The 12,980-nt window shown below is 32.4% G+C and overlaps 1 protein-coding gene across 1 annotated transcript; it reads right to left on the bottom strand.

The window, feature by feature from the left end:
* Positions 1 to 2,454: 2,454 nt before the first annotated feature.
* LOC21394314 (transcription factor SPATULA) lies at positions 2,455 to 6,314 on the bottom strand. The gene is made up of 8 exons (XM_010095315.2): positions 5,901 to 6,314; positions 5,557 to 5,661; positions 5,360 to 5,425; positions 5,145 to 5,210; positions 3,462 to 3,779; positions 3,315 to 3,384; positions 2,922 to 3,087; positions 2,455 to 2,827 (listed from the first exon to the last, which is right to left on the bottom strand). Exons 1-8 carry the CDS (start codon positions 6,180 to 6,182, stop codon positions 2,767 to 2,769), a joined length of 1,134 nt encoding a protein of 377 aa, XP_010093617.1. The 5' UTR covers positions 6,183 to 6,314; the 3' UTR covers positions 2,455 to 2,766.
* Positions 6,315 to 12,980: the final 6,666 nt, after the last annotated feature.

The raw sequence follows: 12,980 nt of genomic DNA, 5'->3' as shown, positions 1-12,980 counted from the left end.
CAAAAAACACGCTTGGTAGCCATGATTTTGTTATATCTATATATATATATATTATAAAACAAAAAAATAAATAAAAATGAAAACATCGACAATCGCTCCCTAATGTCAAGATTCAGGTTAGAATCGACTCGGATTTGATCGATGATCAAGAATTGTGTTGCACTATCAGGCATGTAGCTCTGTCCCCTTGAACCAATCCCAACTTAGATCCAACATCTCTAATTGACCATTGGTAACGGTCTAAAATTTTTGTTTAAAAGAAATTTTGATAATAATGTAAAATAAATATGTTTCCTTAATTTAAAAAAAAAATAAGCACCATTTAAAAAACGAAAAAAAAAATCACTAAAACGTGTTTTAAAAAAAAAAAAAAAAGAGATCACTTTTTTGTTTAGATCTGGCCAGTCCCTCAGGCACCCCTAGTTCTTCTTCTGAGTTTTCAAGTCTGGCCCGTCCCTAACGCATTTCAAGAGCCACGACCAAAGGACATCCCAAACTAGTTGTGACCCTTAACACATTCATGACTCATGGTTGGTAAAAGTTTTGTCGTGTACACCATGCAAAACTGAGATGGTCCATGGTCCATGGTCAATGGTCCAAAGTCCATGGTCCATGATACTTGTTTTCTTTCTCCCTTGTTTCATCTAAAATGTTAATTAGACTAACCGGAAGAGCATCGTTTTTTTTGACAAAATGTGTTTGTCGCACGTTTTCACCGATTATGGGCTCATTTAGTTCGCTGATTTGAATTTTTAATTCGAGTTGAGATGTGACTTTATGTGAGAATTTTTCACTGTAATAAAAAAGTTAAATGTGACTGTTTTTGAGAACTTTTTACTGTAATAAAACTCGAATTCTAAACTCAAATCGATAAAATGAATGAGACTTATGTTTTAACATTACACACAACAGAAGTATGAAACACGTGCCTCGTGATTTCCACAATTTTCCTAAATTATCCATGCATTTCAAAGGTTTGTCTCTGTATTGGCGATTTCCATGTATGATATATTGAGGGAAAAAATAATAATAATCAATTCAACCTCAGAAACAAACCACAATTATTATGCGATGTGATAAACTCAAAATATAAAAAAAACAACAAAAAATCTAAACTAAAAGATAAATCTTAATAATTTTCGATAAACGTATCCTACATCAGAGAGAATGTTGCATTGTTCATTGTTGTCCAATAAGGTCACGAATCTTGCTGTGAATTACAACGCGAATATGCGCAAAACTATTAACTATTTTTTTTCTCTTGCGTAGAACAATGAAAACGTTACTTACGACAAGGTATCCAATGACATATATCATAATATAGTTTGAGAAAATTGTTTAACTTATAACTTCTAGAGTGCATGTATTTAGATTCTTACACATTATATTTAATTAATATTTTTTGACTAATATAGTTATTTAAATATTAAAATAAATATTAAATAAAAATAGTGTATTAATCTGTAAATCTCTTTTTCCCTAATAATTTATGCGGTTGGCCTCTGTCTCACAGAAAATTGGACCATCCAATCTTTGGACGTGGAAAACAGTGACCGACTGTGCCGTTAGCACGCCAAATAAAAAAGTCTCAAACTTATCCGTTTATGGTTGTCATTATTCGGGCGGTCCAATTTACCACTGTGCACTTCCGTAACCAAATTGACTTTATTGTGTTATTTAATTTACCACTGGATCTTGATTTAACATCTCCCTAAATGATTGAACGAGTCTTTTTCAATCATGAATTACATGAAATCTTTTAAAACACCCCTTCTGTCACGATGAGTTCATTATACTAACAAAATGATTATGTCGTACTAATTATAATTTTATAAATACCCCAAATAATTATTAATTTTAAGTCAATTTATCCCTCAAAATATTAATTTTACCAACTTACCTTTTGATTTTTAAGTTGATATAAAATTAGAGTTACATGGTTCAAAGGGATGTTTTGAATTATTTTACATAGTTTAGAGTTGAAATATTCAGGGACATATTAAACTATGATACATAGTTCATGGGCATTTGTGAAATTAATCATATATATTATACTATTTAGGCCAACTACCTAGAGTTTGTCCTATTAATGATGTTTATCATGTACTTCCTCATACAAAGTAGAGCTACCTTTTCCCCTAATTATTCTTTGCTCAGTTGCTCCCAATTTATTGGGGTCACATCTCTATAGAAAATTGTACTACAAAGAGTTTAATTGCCTTTAGAGGGGAAAAAAAAAATTGTTTAGAATTCTTCTCCAACAATAAGAGAAAATCAATTTTAATGTGATTGTTTGCATGACGAGGATTTAAAACCTCGAGAAGCTTAGATAAGTTATTCCAAGATCAACGTTTTGCCAAATCCCTGTAATTGGAAAATAACACAAAGGAGTGGAAAGAACTATAATGCTTCATATCAAACCTATTTTAGACAACAGTGTTTGAATGTCCTCGTACAACAGATAATTATAGATGCCGCCACTAAAACAAAAACCACAAAAAAAAAAAAAAGAAAAAGGAAAAGGAAAAAGAATTAGTCATATTTACTTTCTATTAGTTACTTAGAAAAGCTTAGCCAGAATACTCAGAGCATTCAAAATAGAGATTCTACTAAATTATAGTTCAGTTTAGAGGCACATGCCATAATCTTTTAGCATAGCTGTTGAGATCTCTAAGCTATTAGTTACTAGTTGGTTTGGCGGAGAAGCTGGTAAGTATGGCCACACAAAATGCAAAAAATTAAGAGCCGCGAAATTCCAAAATAAGTTTATAGGTTTGCCCTTTCAATCTTGATATCATCCTTTGGGGCACTTCTTCCTGTCCTCATGCTGGTAGAGAGAAATAAAAAATTAAAACCAAAATCAAAATATACACATCATAATGAAGCAATATGATGCCAAAAAAAAATCATGGTATATTTACCCATTCAAATGAGAAGGAAGTATTAGGCTCTGCTCTATGGCCTTTAGCAGCCCACTTTGTGACCAGTCTCCTTCTGTGATGCACGCTTCTAAGGAGTTGTTGCCCTTTATATCAGATGCTTGTCTATTGAAAGCGGCCAATGTAGTCGTGGCTTCTATTTCGTAATCTTTGTAAAGAAACATGCATCAGAGATAGGGTTAAGCATGAAAAAATATTATCTCAAATTCCTCATGGGGAAATATGTTTCAGAAATATGATTACTAGATGAAATGAAACAGGTAACATAAGAGTTCTAAGGGCTCCATTTCTTAATCCAGCTCGCATACTTATTATCGCGGTCACTGAGTTCAAAAGAAGAAGAAGAAAAAAAAAGCACTAGGTGTGGAAACAAACCTAAAGGACTTTTCTCCAAGTGATTTAAATTTGTGTGTTGATTCCTCATTCTGTCTTCCTTGCAAATGCCCTGTACATGGCAAGAACATAAACCAGTTAGTAAAACTTTGTATAATATGATTCATGAGGATCATGAAGTAAGCTTACCTGAGAGGATGCTTGCAATTGAAAGGCATCCAGTGGAGCCTGGATCTGCGATTCCAACCCAAGTGTGGTTTCTGAGTTGATTATGTTTAACATGTTCGGTGCCAATTGCTGGTTGTTTGATGAAGTGCATTGGTTTGGCATAGCAAAAATATTTTGGTTCGAGGCTTCTTGATTCATGGGAAGTGTGCCTGTCATGTTCGGATGTAGTGACCTATGTTCCTCGCCGAAGTCCATTCTCATCTGGGAGAGTTGGACGGGCTGCAATCCTCCAGGCAGGCTTAGGGGATGCAAACTTAGTCCATTTCTCATAGCTAACATCTGAGATTGGAATCACAATTAAGAAATCAACATCAAAATTGATCTTATTTATCTTCAACTTTAGTATTAAAACATCTCATCTATACATTTGAATTTTATATGTAAGATCACAATATAGTTATTCACTAGTGACCATCTACAAATAGCTATTCTCATGAAAATGTCAAAAAAAAAAAAAATCCTAGGGAAACAAAACATGGATTCATAATGAGATGAGCTACTAGATAACAACAATCAATCCATACTCAGACCTTGCCCGGCTGATATCGGCATAAATCACAGCCAATTCCTTCTGAATTCCTTAAAGAGCCACTACCGACGTCTCTTTACAGGCTGTGAGAATTATGTGAACCACCAATTCTGATTTTATAGGTTCTTACTTTTACTTTGCTCTCCATGTGAAACTTTTCCTTCACCACGTTTGCTATCATTCTCTATAGTTTTGAGCCCATTACAAGCATTTGAACAAAGCGTAAGCAGTGAGCTATGTTGTTCCTTTGGAGTGCTATTTACCAAAGGTGTTACGATTGCTTAAGAACAAGTGTGCAGGTCATATATAAGAGAGTTTTTTATTCTACTGAGCATAAACATGTATGTCTTGAACATTTTTTTCCCCCTTCTGCTATGGCTTATCTTACCCAAGTGGCCAACTAGATTACAGAACTTGTGCTACTTGAATATAGACTAAACTTTAAGGTTGTTAGAATTCAAATGAAATGAATACTGGGAACAGCAGATATTCTGCTATAAGTCAATCACAAATAACTTAAGAAGTCTCACTCGCATCAACCAAATTGTCTAGACTCTAGAAAATTAAATATTAGAAGTAAAACAATGTTGAAGTTGTAATCCTTTTTCTTTCTAATACTTAAAAGTTCCTCGCAGATCTGGAACTCAAGTGAACTACAGTGGTTTCTTCAAATCATCGGGTTTTGTCAACGCAGTAAGAGGTATGGCAATAAAAGCACAGCAGGAGGCAAGCTTGGAGACAACAGAGGATGAATTTGCAAATGAGCTTCAAGAAATGATTCATACCAGTGGCCTTTAACAAGAAACATGAAGCTGGTTTCAAACAGCAGGTAAGCAGCTGACATTTTCGATAAAATGGCGTTTTGACTTTAATATGGGATTTCTCGAATATCCCGTGTGGGAATGAATGAGCACATATCCACATCATGTACCATGTAATGCTTCTCGTTGTTTCCATGATATTTCCACAACAAGACACTTTAAGAAAATCATACATTGTTAATCGTTGCCCACTATCACTATTGTCCTTTATGATGGCAAACAAAATCAAGCCCTGAACCTGCAAGAGAAAATGAAAAAGAAAATATTTCTAAAAAATTTATGCTAACAACGGACCTGTACTTGGAGTTGAAGCTGCTTGAGATACTCAATGGCTTCATCCAACATTGAAGCCTTGTCCGTCTGTTGAATAAAGATTACAAAAATTTCAGTCACTACTTTACCAAGTTGACACATAAAAGTTATAAAAATACCTTATCTAATCTAGTACATTTTTTTGCTAAAGGTGGGAATTGGAGAGATACACACACACACACACACACAGAGCTTACCTTGTTAGAATTTGGAATCAGATTCTGCAACGCTTTCATTTTCTCATTTATCCTACTTCTCCTCCTCTACCACCACAGAAATCCCAACATTAAAACCAAAAAAAAAGGATGTGAAATCAAGAATGCCAAGATCAAAATTATTAACCGAAAACTAAAAAATAATAAATAAATAAATAAATAAATAATGAAAGACAAACCTTCTCAGACAAGTTATGAACTTCAGAAGCTCGGCTTCTCTTTGAGGAAGTCCGAGCATTCAAAGTCTTCGTCGGAATCTCTTCAAGCAATGCTTCGTGACCCTCCTACGAAAATTATTAAGGTTGATAAACTCCAAAAATAGTAATTAATTTATACATAGATAAAGATATATCAGATTTCATAATAGATCAGCAGTCAATAAAGTGTGAGAAAAAAAAAAAAAAACAAACACTAAAGCTTTAATCTTGTATTCTTGTTTTACTTTTTTTTTCCTTCTCTTTTCTAGCTCCTTCTTAGCAACCAAACAGACTAACAGAAGCAAAACTCCAAATCCAGACATTACCTCGCTCTCGCAATCGTACTCGTCGTTCTCATTCTCACTCGCGCCCAGCGAAGACGACGACACGTTAACCGCAGTCGCTTTCGCCGCCACCGAGTAATCAACGGCCGAGATCCCGTCCCCGACCAGCTCAGGCCGGCACAGACTGCTCAGATTCTCCGGCACCGAAGACGAGGAACGCACCAGAATCTGCTGCAGAAAAAGCGAAATTTCGTCCGTCGCCGCCGAAGAAGAACGAGCCACTGAAGCTGAAGATGAAGTAATTTTGTCATACATCTCGCCCATTTCTGTGTTATTTTTCTTTTCTTTTCCTTTCTCTGCAACAACTCTGATTTCTTTTCTTTTCTTTTCTTTTTTCGTTTGTTTCTCTTTCTCTCTCTGCAATGTCGTTTGTTTTTGAGCGTAATAATAACAAGTTCGTTTCTTTTCTTTTTTTTTTTTGGAAAAAGCCACGATTGCATTTATAAGCGAGAAAGCAGAGCGAATAACAGCGAGCGTATAGTGCACGCGCTAAGGGGAGCGAGTGGGTAATACTGAAAACTGAAAGCTTCCAGTTTTCAATTTCTGACAGTGGGTGGATTGAGGGGAGAATCTGACAGCGGCTCTGTGATTGGCTGATCGGGGGCTGTTGTGAAAAGAGATAAATGTGACAGGCGAGGTGATGTTAACAAATTACATGCGATCACTTCGCACGTGAGGCTCCACTCAGCGGGGTTTCTTGTAATTAACATAAATTCTGACACTTCCTCCGTAATCCGTACCCCTGGGTTTGTTTTGTTTTATTATTGTCTATCATTATGATCCGTACAGACACAGGAATTTTTGTGTATCTAAGGGTCCGTTTAGTTCGCTGATTCGAGTTTTTAATTTGAATTGAGATGTAACTTTATGTGAGAGTTTTTTACTGTAGTAAAAAAATTAGATGTGATTGTTTCTGAGAGCTTTTTATTGTAGCAAAATTTGAATTCTAAACTCGAATTGGGGAAATAAACGGGATCTAAGATTTTAATTTCTATTTACCTCTTTGTATGGTTTTTTTTTTTTTTTTTTTTCTTTTCCTTGGGGCTGTTAACGAATAGTTGTTGGTAAATTGAAAAAAAAAAAAGAGAGGACGATTTGATACCTTAAGGAGGGAAAAACTTATTGCTTCATCTGAAGCAAATTATGACACTTGGGAAAGTGTCCTGTGAGCATTGTTGTGGTCATTCATCTTATTCTTCTTTTTAAAAAAAGGTGGTGATTGCATAGCCAAGATAGGAACCTAAAGGCTAAATCTTTGATTTGAAAAAAAAAAAAAAAAAAAAAGGGGAAAAAAAACTCAATCTGTTGGACTAGGTTTGAAAAGAATAAAAAGAAATTTGCTTTGAGAAAGAGAAAAAGTGTAAAAGAAGAACCTTTGTGAAAAGCCTAATTATTTGGCTAAGTACACATTTATGATAGACGAATCACCCCATATGTAAGATCTTGATGTGGTATTTCAATGAGGAAAATTTCATCAGTACTAATTTATATGGAGAGAGACAGAGAGTTTAATGGAATTGTGTCCAAACGGTGTAAGGAAGTAATACACTTAGAAAAGATCAAGAGCTTAGACCCTTTACAAAAAAGGTTAGGTGTGTAGTGTGTTGGACCACGGGAGGTTTCTTCTATTAGTAACGGTCCTTTATTACGCTTAGAAAAGATCAAGTGGATTATAGAATAAATGGTGACACATCTAAAAAGTCTCCAACATATAGATCTTTCACAAAGTGAAAAGAATTAGAAGTATTTTCTATTTTAACTCTTTTTTTTTTTTATAGTTTTGTATCCTTCTTTAAAATTCAATCCCTCTTAGTTAATATTATAGAGAGAAAGTGAACTAGAAATCGTATATAAAAAAAAAAAAAAAACAATATTTTTACTCCTTTATTAAAAAGGTATCATAATGAATTCTATATTTCTGACCATATATCTTTGTAAAACTGACCCATGGAACAAATAACTTTACACATAATTACACCCACCAAATGAATGATGATGCTAAGGTTGCAACTTGGAACTTTAGAAAAAAGAAAATTGGAGAACTGTGAGTGTGCGTTTGGAATTGATTCTAAAATGATTATGTTTTTTTTGTATAAAACTGTCAGACAGAAGTCATTTTTGAAAATACAATTAGTAGTTTTATTAAGAGATTATTTTTAGTATAAGAAAAAATTAAAATTCCATTTGATAATACAATTTTTAAGCCCACACCCATTGTCTAAAGAAAAGGCATTCACCAAAAAAAAAAAAAAAGAAAACTGACTTAAAGTCGTTTTTAAATTTTAAGAGCCCGTTTGGTTCATGGATTAGAACAATTTTCAATTTATGTGTGTTTTTTGTGAGAGAAAATATTGTAGCGAATCATGAATCCTGATTCGAATCAGAGAACGAATCCTCCAACCAAACGGACTCTAAGTAATTTTACACTAAATTAAAAACCTTTTTTTTTGTTTTTTTATTTTTTTCCTTTAAACATGTTTTTCTCTTCAATCTTTTTTTTTTTTTTTTGTCTTGAAAAAGTGAAAAATAAAAACAAAATTGATACAAAACACGCGGTGAGTGTTTGTAGTATATGAGTTGAAAAAAAAAAAAAAAAAGAAAAGAAGGAGAAGAAAAGTAAATGAAAGAAAGAATCGAAGTACAACTAATTACCCTTCTTCTGGTTGAGAAATAATTATCATTTGAAAATAGACAAAAGGAGTAATAAGAAGGTGGGACAGAGGATCAGACCACTCGCTATCTCTCCTATGGCAGTCACGTCCGACCCAACGTCACCTAAACCGGTACACCAGACACAAATAATAATAAAAAAGGCACAAAATTACGTGTGCTTACATGTCAAGTCCCTATTGGCGTAATAGATCTCGTATCCATTTTTCCCTACGCGAGGGACCACCGAAGTATCCATATCACCATCATCAGAAGTCACCCACACACACGGCAAGTACTAGAAGGCCCCACTTCATGATTAGGACATGTCAAGAGGATAAGATGATTATTCGATTTTTTTTGAAATTGGCACCGTGATTCGTCTGATCTAACGGCTATTGACCCCTTTGTGAGGTCAATAACGTTATTCAGATTCAATTGGTCTCTCGGGCATGAAATTTAGGCAGCGTTTACATGTTTCCCGAGGTTAGGATAGGACCCACGTGTCGAGTTGTTGTTGTGTTTTTAAGTGATAGCTGCAGATCACAAGGAGTATCAGACGGTGGATGTTTAAAGTGCAGGTACGGTCTTCTGCACCTAATACTCTTTCTGAGTGCTTTGACTATTTGACTTCGGGAAGTACGATGCACGCGTCATTTAAGTGCGATTGGTCGATGTCACTTTTTCTTTATGTATATATTGTCTTTCTGGTTATGTTTATTTGTTTTTTGTTTATCCCAAAGACTTTTTTTCCCCCCTTCGTTGCAAGGACAGGGATGAAAAAAATAAGGAAAAAATTGCGAAACTATTCCTGTATAATAATCTTCTTTCTATTATTTTTTATGACAAATCTCCTTTCTATTATTGAATTGGGTCAATTCTAAAAAAAAATAATGTTATCTATGGAAGTATGAATGGTTACTCAAAGAAATTTCAGAAAACTAAAAAAAAATTACTTTAGAATGTAATTTTTTTATATTTTAAGTTCAAATAAATATTAAAAATAATATGTACATAAACATTTTTTTACATGAGAAATGTTATACATATAAGTACAATACTCAATACAAAAGGAACTTTAGAGGAGAACATAATTTTTTTAAGGGAAACTTTTATGTGAAGTGTCCAAGCTAGAATAAAATATTGACAAGATAAAAATAAACATACGTTAACTGTTGATTTTTAAAAAGTTTTCAATAAATTATGATATTTACCCTTTATTTTGTTAAATTTTTTTACGAAGTACAGCACAATCTCAGCAAATTGAAATTTAACTAATTTTAAATTATAAAACTAACCTAAAAATTGAAGAAATCAAAATTTGTATGTTCTTACTTTAAATAATCATTTCTTGAACAAATAATTACCTTAATTACAAATAATTACCTTGACCGTACTGCAAAGGAAACTTGAGAAATAAATCAAATCAATTATATTTAAAAAAAAAAAACAGAGAATAAAGCTAAAGATATATGAAATGGTGACATGAAGAACATAGATATTACAGAAATTTCTAAAAAAAAATCGTGGTGCTGCATATAATAGGATAAGATTCTCTCTTTTTTCCTTTTAAAAAAAAAAAAAAAATTATGGTAGGAACCATCTTTTGTTCTTTACCAGTAAGAATTTTTAATTATTAGATTAACTTTTTAATGGTTTGATCTTTAATTGAAAATATTTTGTGTCGCAAGCTACAATTAATGTGAACACTAACATATCAAATTATTAAAAAAATTAATCCAACAACTAAAACAATAGTCTCTACTAATAAAAAAAAAGGACAGTTCTTACTGTAAATTTCTTTTTTGGGTTTAAATCCGTTCAAGTTGAAGGTAATGGATGTGCAAATGTGACCTAGGAGTAAAAGCAAGGTAGGGAACTTGGGTAAGGGAAATGTGCACCAAAATAACTGTTATACATATATTACACGAAGCTATGAAATCATATATTGCACGAAACAAATAGTCGTCAATCGTCATACATCAATTTACTAACGATTTGTTTTTTATCTTATAAAGAATTTGAATTTAAAAATTCTCTCTCACAAAATTTCTGTCAATAAATTAAAATAACTGACTTGAATATATCCTCGAAATAGGTAAAAATCCGTGAGAGAGAGAGAGAGATTTGTACAACTTTGATGGATGAGATGAGGTATAGGTGATTCGGTTGAGAGAGAGAGATTTGCACAACTTTGATGGGTGAGATGAGGTGTAGGGGTGTGTGTGTGTGTGTGTGTGTGAGAGAGAGAGAGAGAGAGAGAGAGAGAGAGTAAATCCGTTCAAGTTGAAGGTAATGGATGTGCAAATGTGACCTAGGAGTAAAAGCAAGGTAGGGAACTTGGGTAAGGGAAATGTGCACCAAAATAACTGTTATACATATATTACACGAAGCTATGAAATCATATATTGCACGAAACAAATAGTCGTCAATCGTCATACATCAATTTACTAACGATTTGTTTTTTATCTTATAAAGAATTTGAATTTAAAAATTCTCTCTCACAAAATTTCTGTTAATAAATTAAAATAACTGACTTGAATATATCCTCGAAATAGGTAAAAATCCGTGAGAGAGAGAGATTTGCACAACTTTGATGGATGAGATGAGGTATAGGTGATTCGGTTCTTACTTTATACATGGGATAACGATTTGATAAATACCACTATTATTGCAAACTACTACAAGGTTCTTTTTGTTTTTTTTATTTTTTATTTTTTTTACTAGTATACTATGTACGAATTGTTTATATACACTGTTAGTGAGCAGATAATTGAACAAACGAATATGATTAAGACATGAGAAGTAAGTACCCTGAGGTACTATGTACGAATTGCTTATATACTATGTACGAATAGCTTAGATACACTCTCATGCAGGGATAAGCTACTTGTCGTTTGGTAAGTCTAATTAATTTTGTTAATTTGAATTTTTTTATAGCAAATTGAAATTTAACTAATTTTAAATTATAAAACTAACCTAAAAATTGAAGAAATCAAAATTTGTATGTTCTTACTTTAAATAATAATTTCTTGAACAAATAATTACCTTGACCGTACTGCAAAGGAAACTTGAGAAATAAATCAAATCAATTATATTTAAAAAAAAAACAGAGAATAAAGCTAAAGATATATGAAATGGTGACATGAAGAACATAGATATTACAGAAATTTCTAAAAAAAAATCGTGGTGCTGCATATAATAGGATAAGATTCTCTCTTTTTTCCTTTAAAAAAAAAAAAAAAATTATGGTAGGAACCATCTTTTGTTCTTTACCAGTAAGAATTTTTAATTATTAGATTAATTTTTTAATGGTTTGATCTTTAATTGAAAATATTTTGTGTCGCAAGCTACAATTAATTTGAACACTAACATATCAAATTATTAAAAAATTAATTCAACAACTAAAACAATAGTCTCTACTAATAAAAAAAAAGGACAGTTCTTACTGTAAATTTCTTTTTTGGGTTTAAATCCGTTCAAGTTGAAGGTAATGGATGTGCAAATGTGACCTAGGAGTAAAAGCAAGGTAGGGAACTTGGGTAAGGGAAATGTGCACCAAAATAACTGTTATACATATATTACACGAAGCTATGAAATCATATATTGCACGAAACAAATAGTCGTCAATCGTCATACATCAATTTACTAACGATTTGTTTTTTATCTTATAAAAAATTTGAATTTAAAAATTCTCTCTCACAAAATTTCTGTTAATAAATTAAAATAACTGACTTGAATATATCCTCGAAATAGGTAAAAATCCGTGAGAGAGAGAGATTTGCACAACTTTGATGGATGAGATGAGGTATAGGTGATTCGGTTCTTACTTTATACATGGGATAACGATATGATAAATACCAGCCAGGGATCATAACTACTATTATTGCAAACTACTACAAGGTTCTTTTTGTTTTTTTTTTATTTTTTATTTTTTTACTAGTATACTATGTACGAATTGTTTATATACACTGTTAGTGAGCAGATAATTGAACAAACGAATATGATTAAGACATGAGAAGTAAGTACCCTGAGGTACTATGTACGAATTGCTTATATACTATGTACGAATAGCTTAGATTCACTCTCATGCAGGGATAAGCTACTTATCGTTTGGTAAGTCTAATTAATTTTGTTGATTTGAACTTTTTTTATTTGAACAGAAAAATTCAAACTTTGTTTTTAAATTGTAATTTAGATTGGCGTTTTAATGCACAGTTAAAATTTTAATCTGAATAAAAAATAAAATTCAAATTTATATTTAGTAAATATAAAAAATAGATAGAGTATGCACATTTTTATTGTTAAAAAACAGTTGAAATTGTTGAACCTAAAAAGAGAACTAAACTTTTAATTAGACAGTTTAACTCAGTTTAAATAAAGAATTTAAACTGTATTCACTGAAAGTTTAGT

The sequence above is a fragment of the Morus notabilis genome, unplaced genomic scaffold (genome assembly GCF_000414095.1).
Source record: "Morus notabilis unplaced genomic scaffold, ASM41409v2 Scaffold803, whole genome shotgun sequence".
NCBI lineage: Eukaryota > Viridiplantae > Streptophyta > Magnoliopsida > Rosales > Moraceae > Morus > Morus notabilis.
This window is presented reverse-complemented; position numbering and strand designations above follow the sequence as displayed.

What these genes read in the sequence shown, in the direction of transcription:
- LOC21394314 (XM_010095315.2), bottom strand. Translation starts at nt 6,182, where the DNA reads ATGGGCGAGATGTATGACAAAATTACTTCATCTTCAGCTTCAGTGGCT. An exon ending in AGTACGATTGCGAGAGCGAG is followed by an intron (nt 5,662 to 5,900) that starts GTAATGTCTGGA and finishes TAATTTTCGTAG; the next exon opens with GAGGGTCACGAAGCATTGCT. An exon ending in AATTGCAAGCATCCTCTCAG is followed by an intron (nt 3,385 to 3,461) that starts GTAAGCTTACTT and finishes TGCCATGTACAG; the next exon opens with GGCATTTGCAAGGAAGACAG.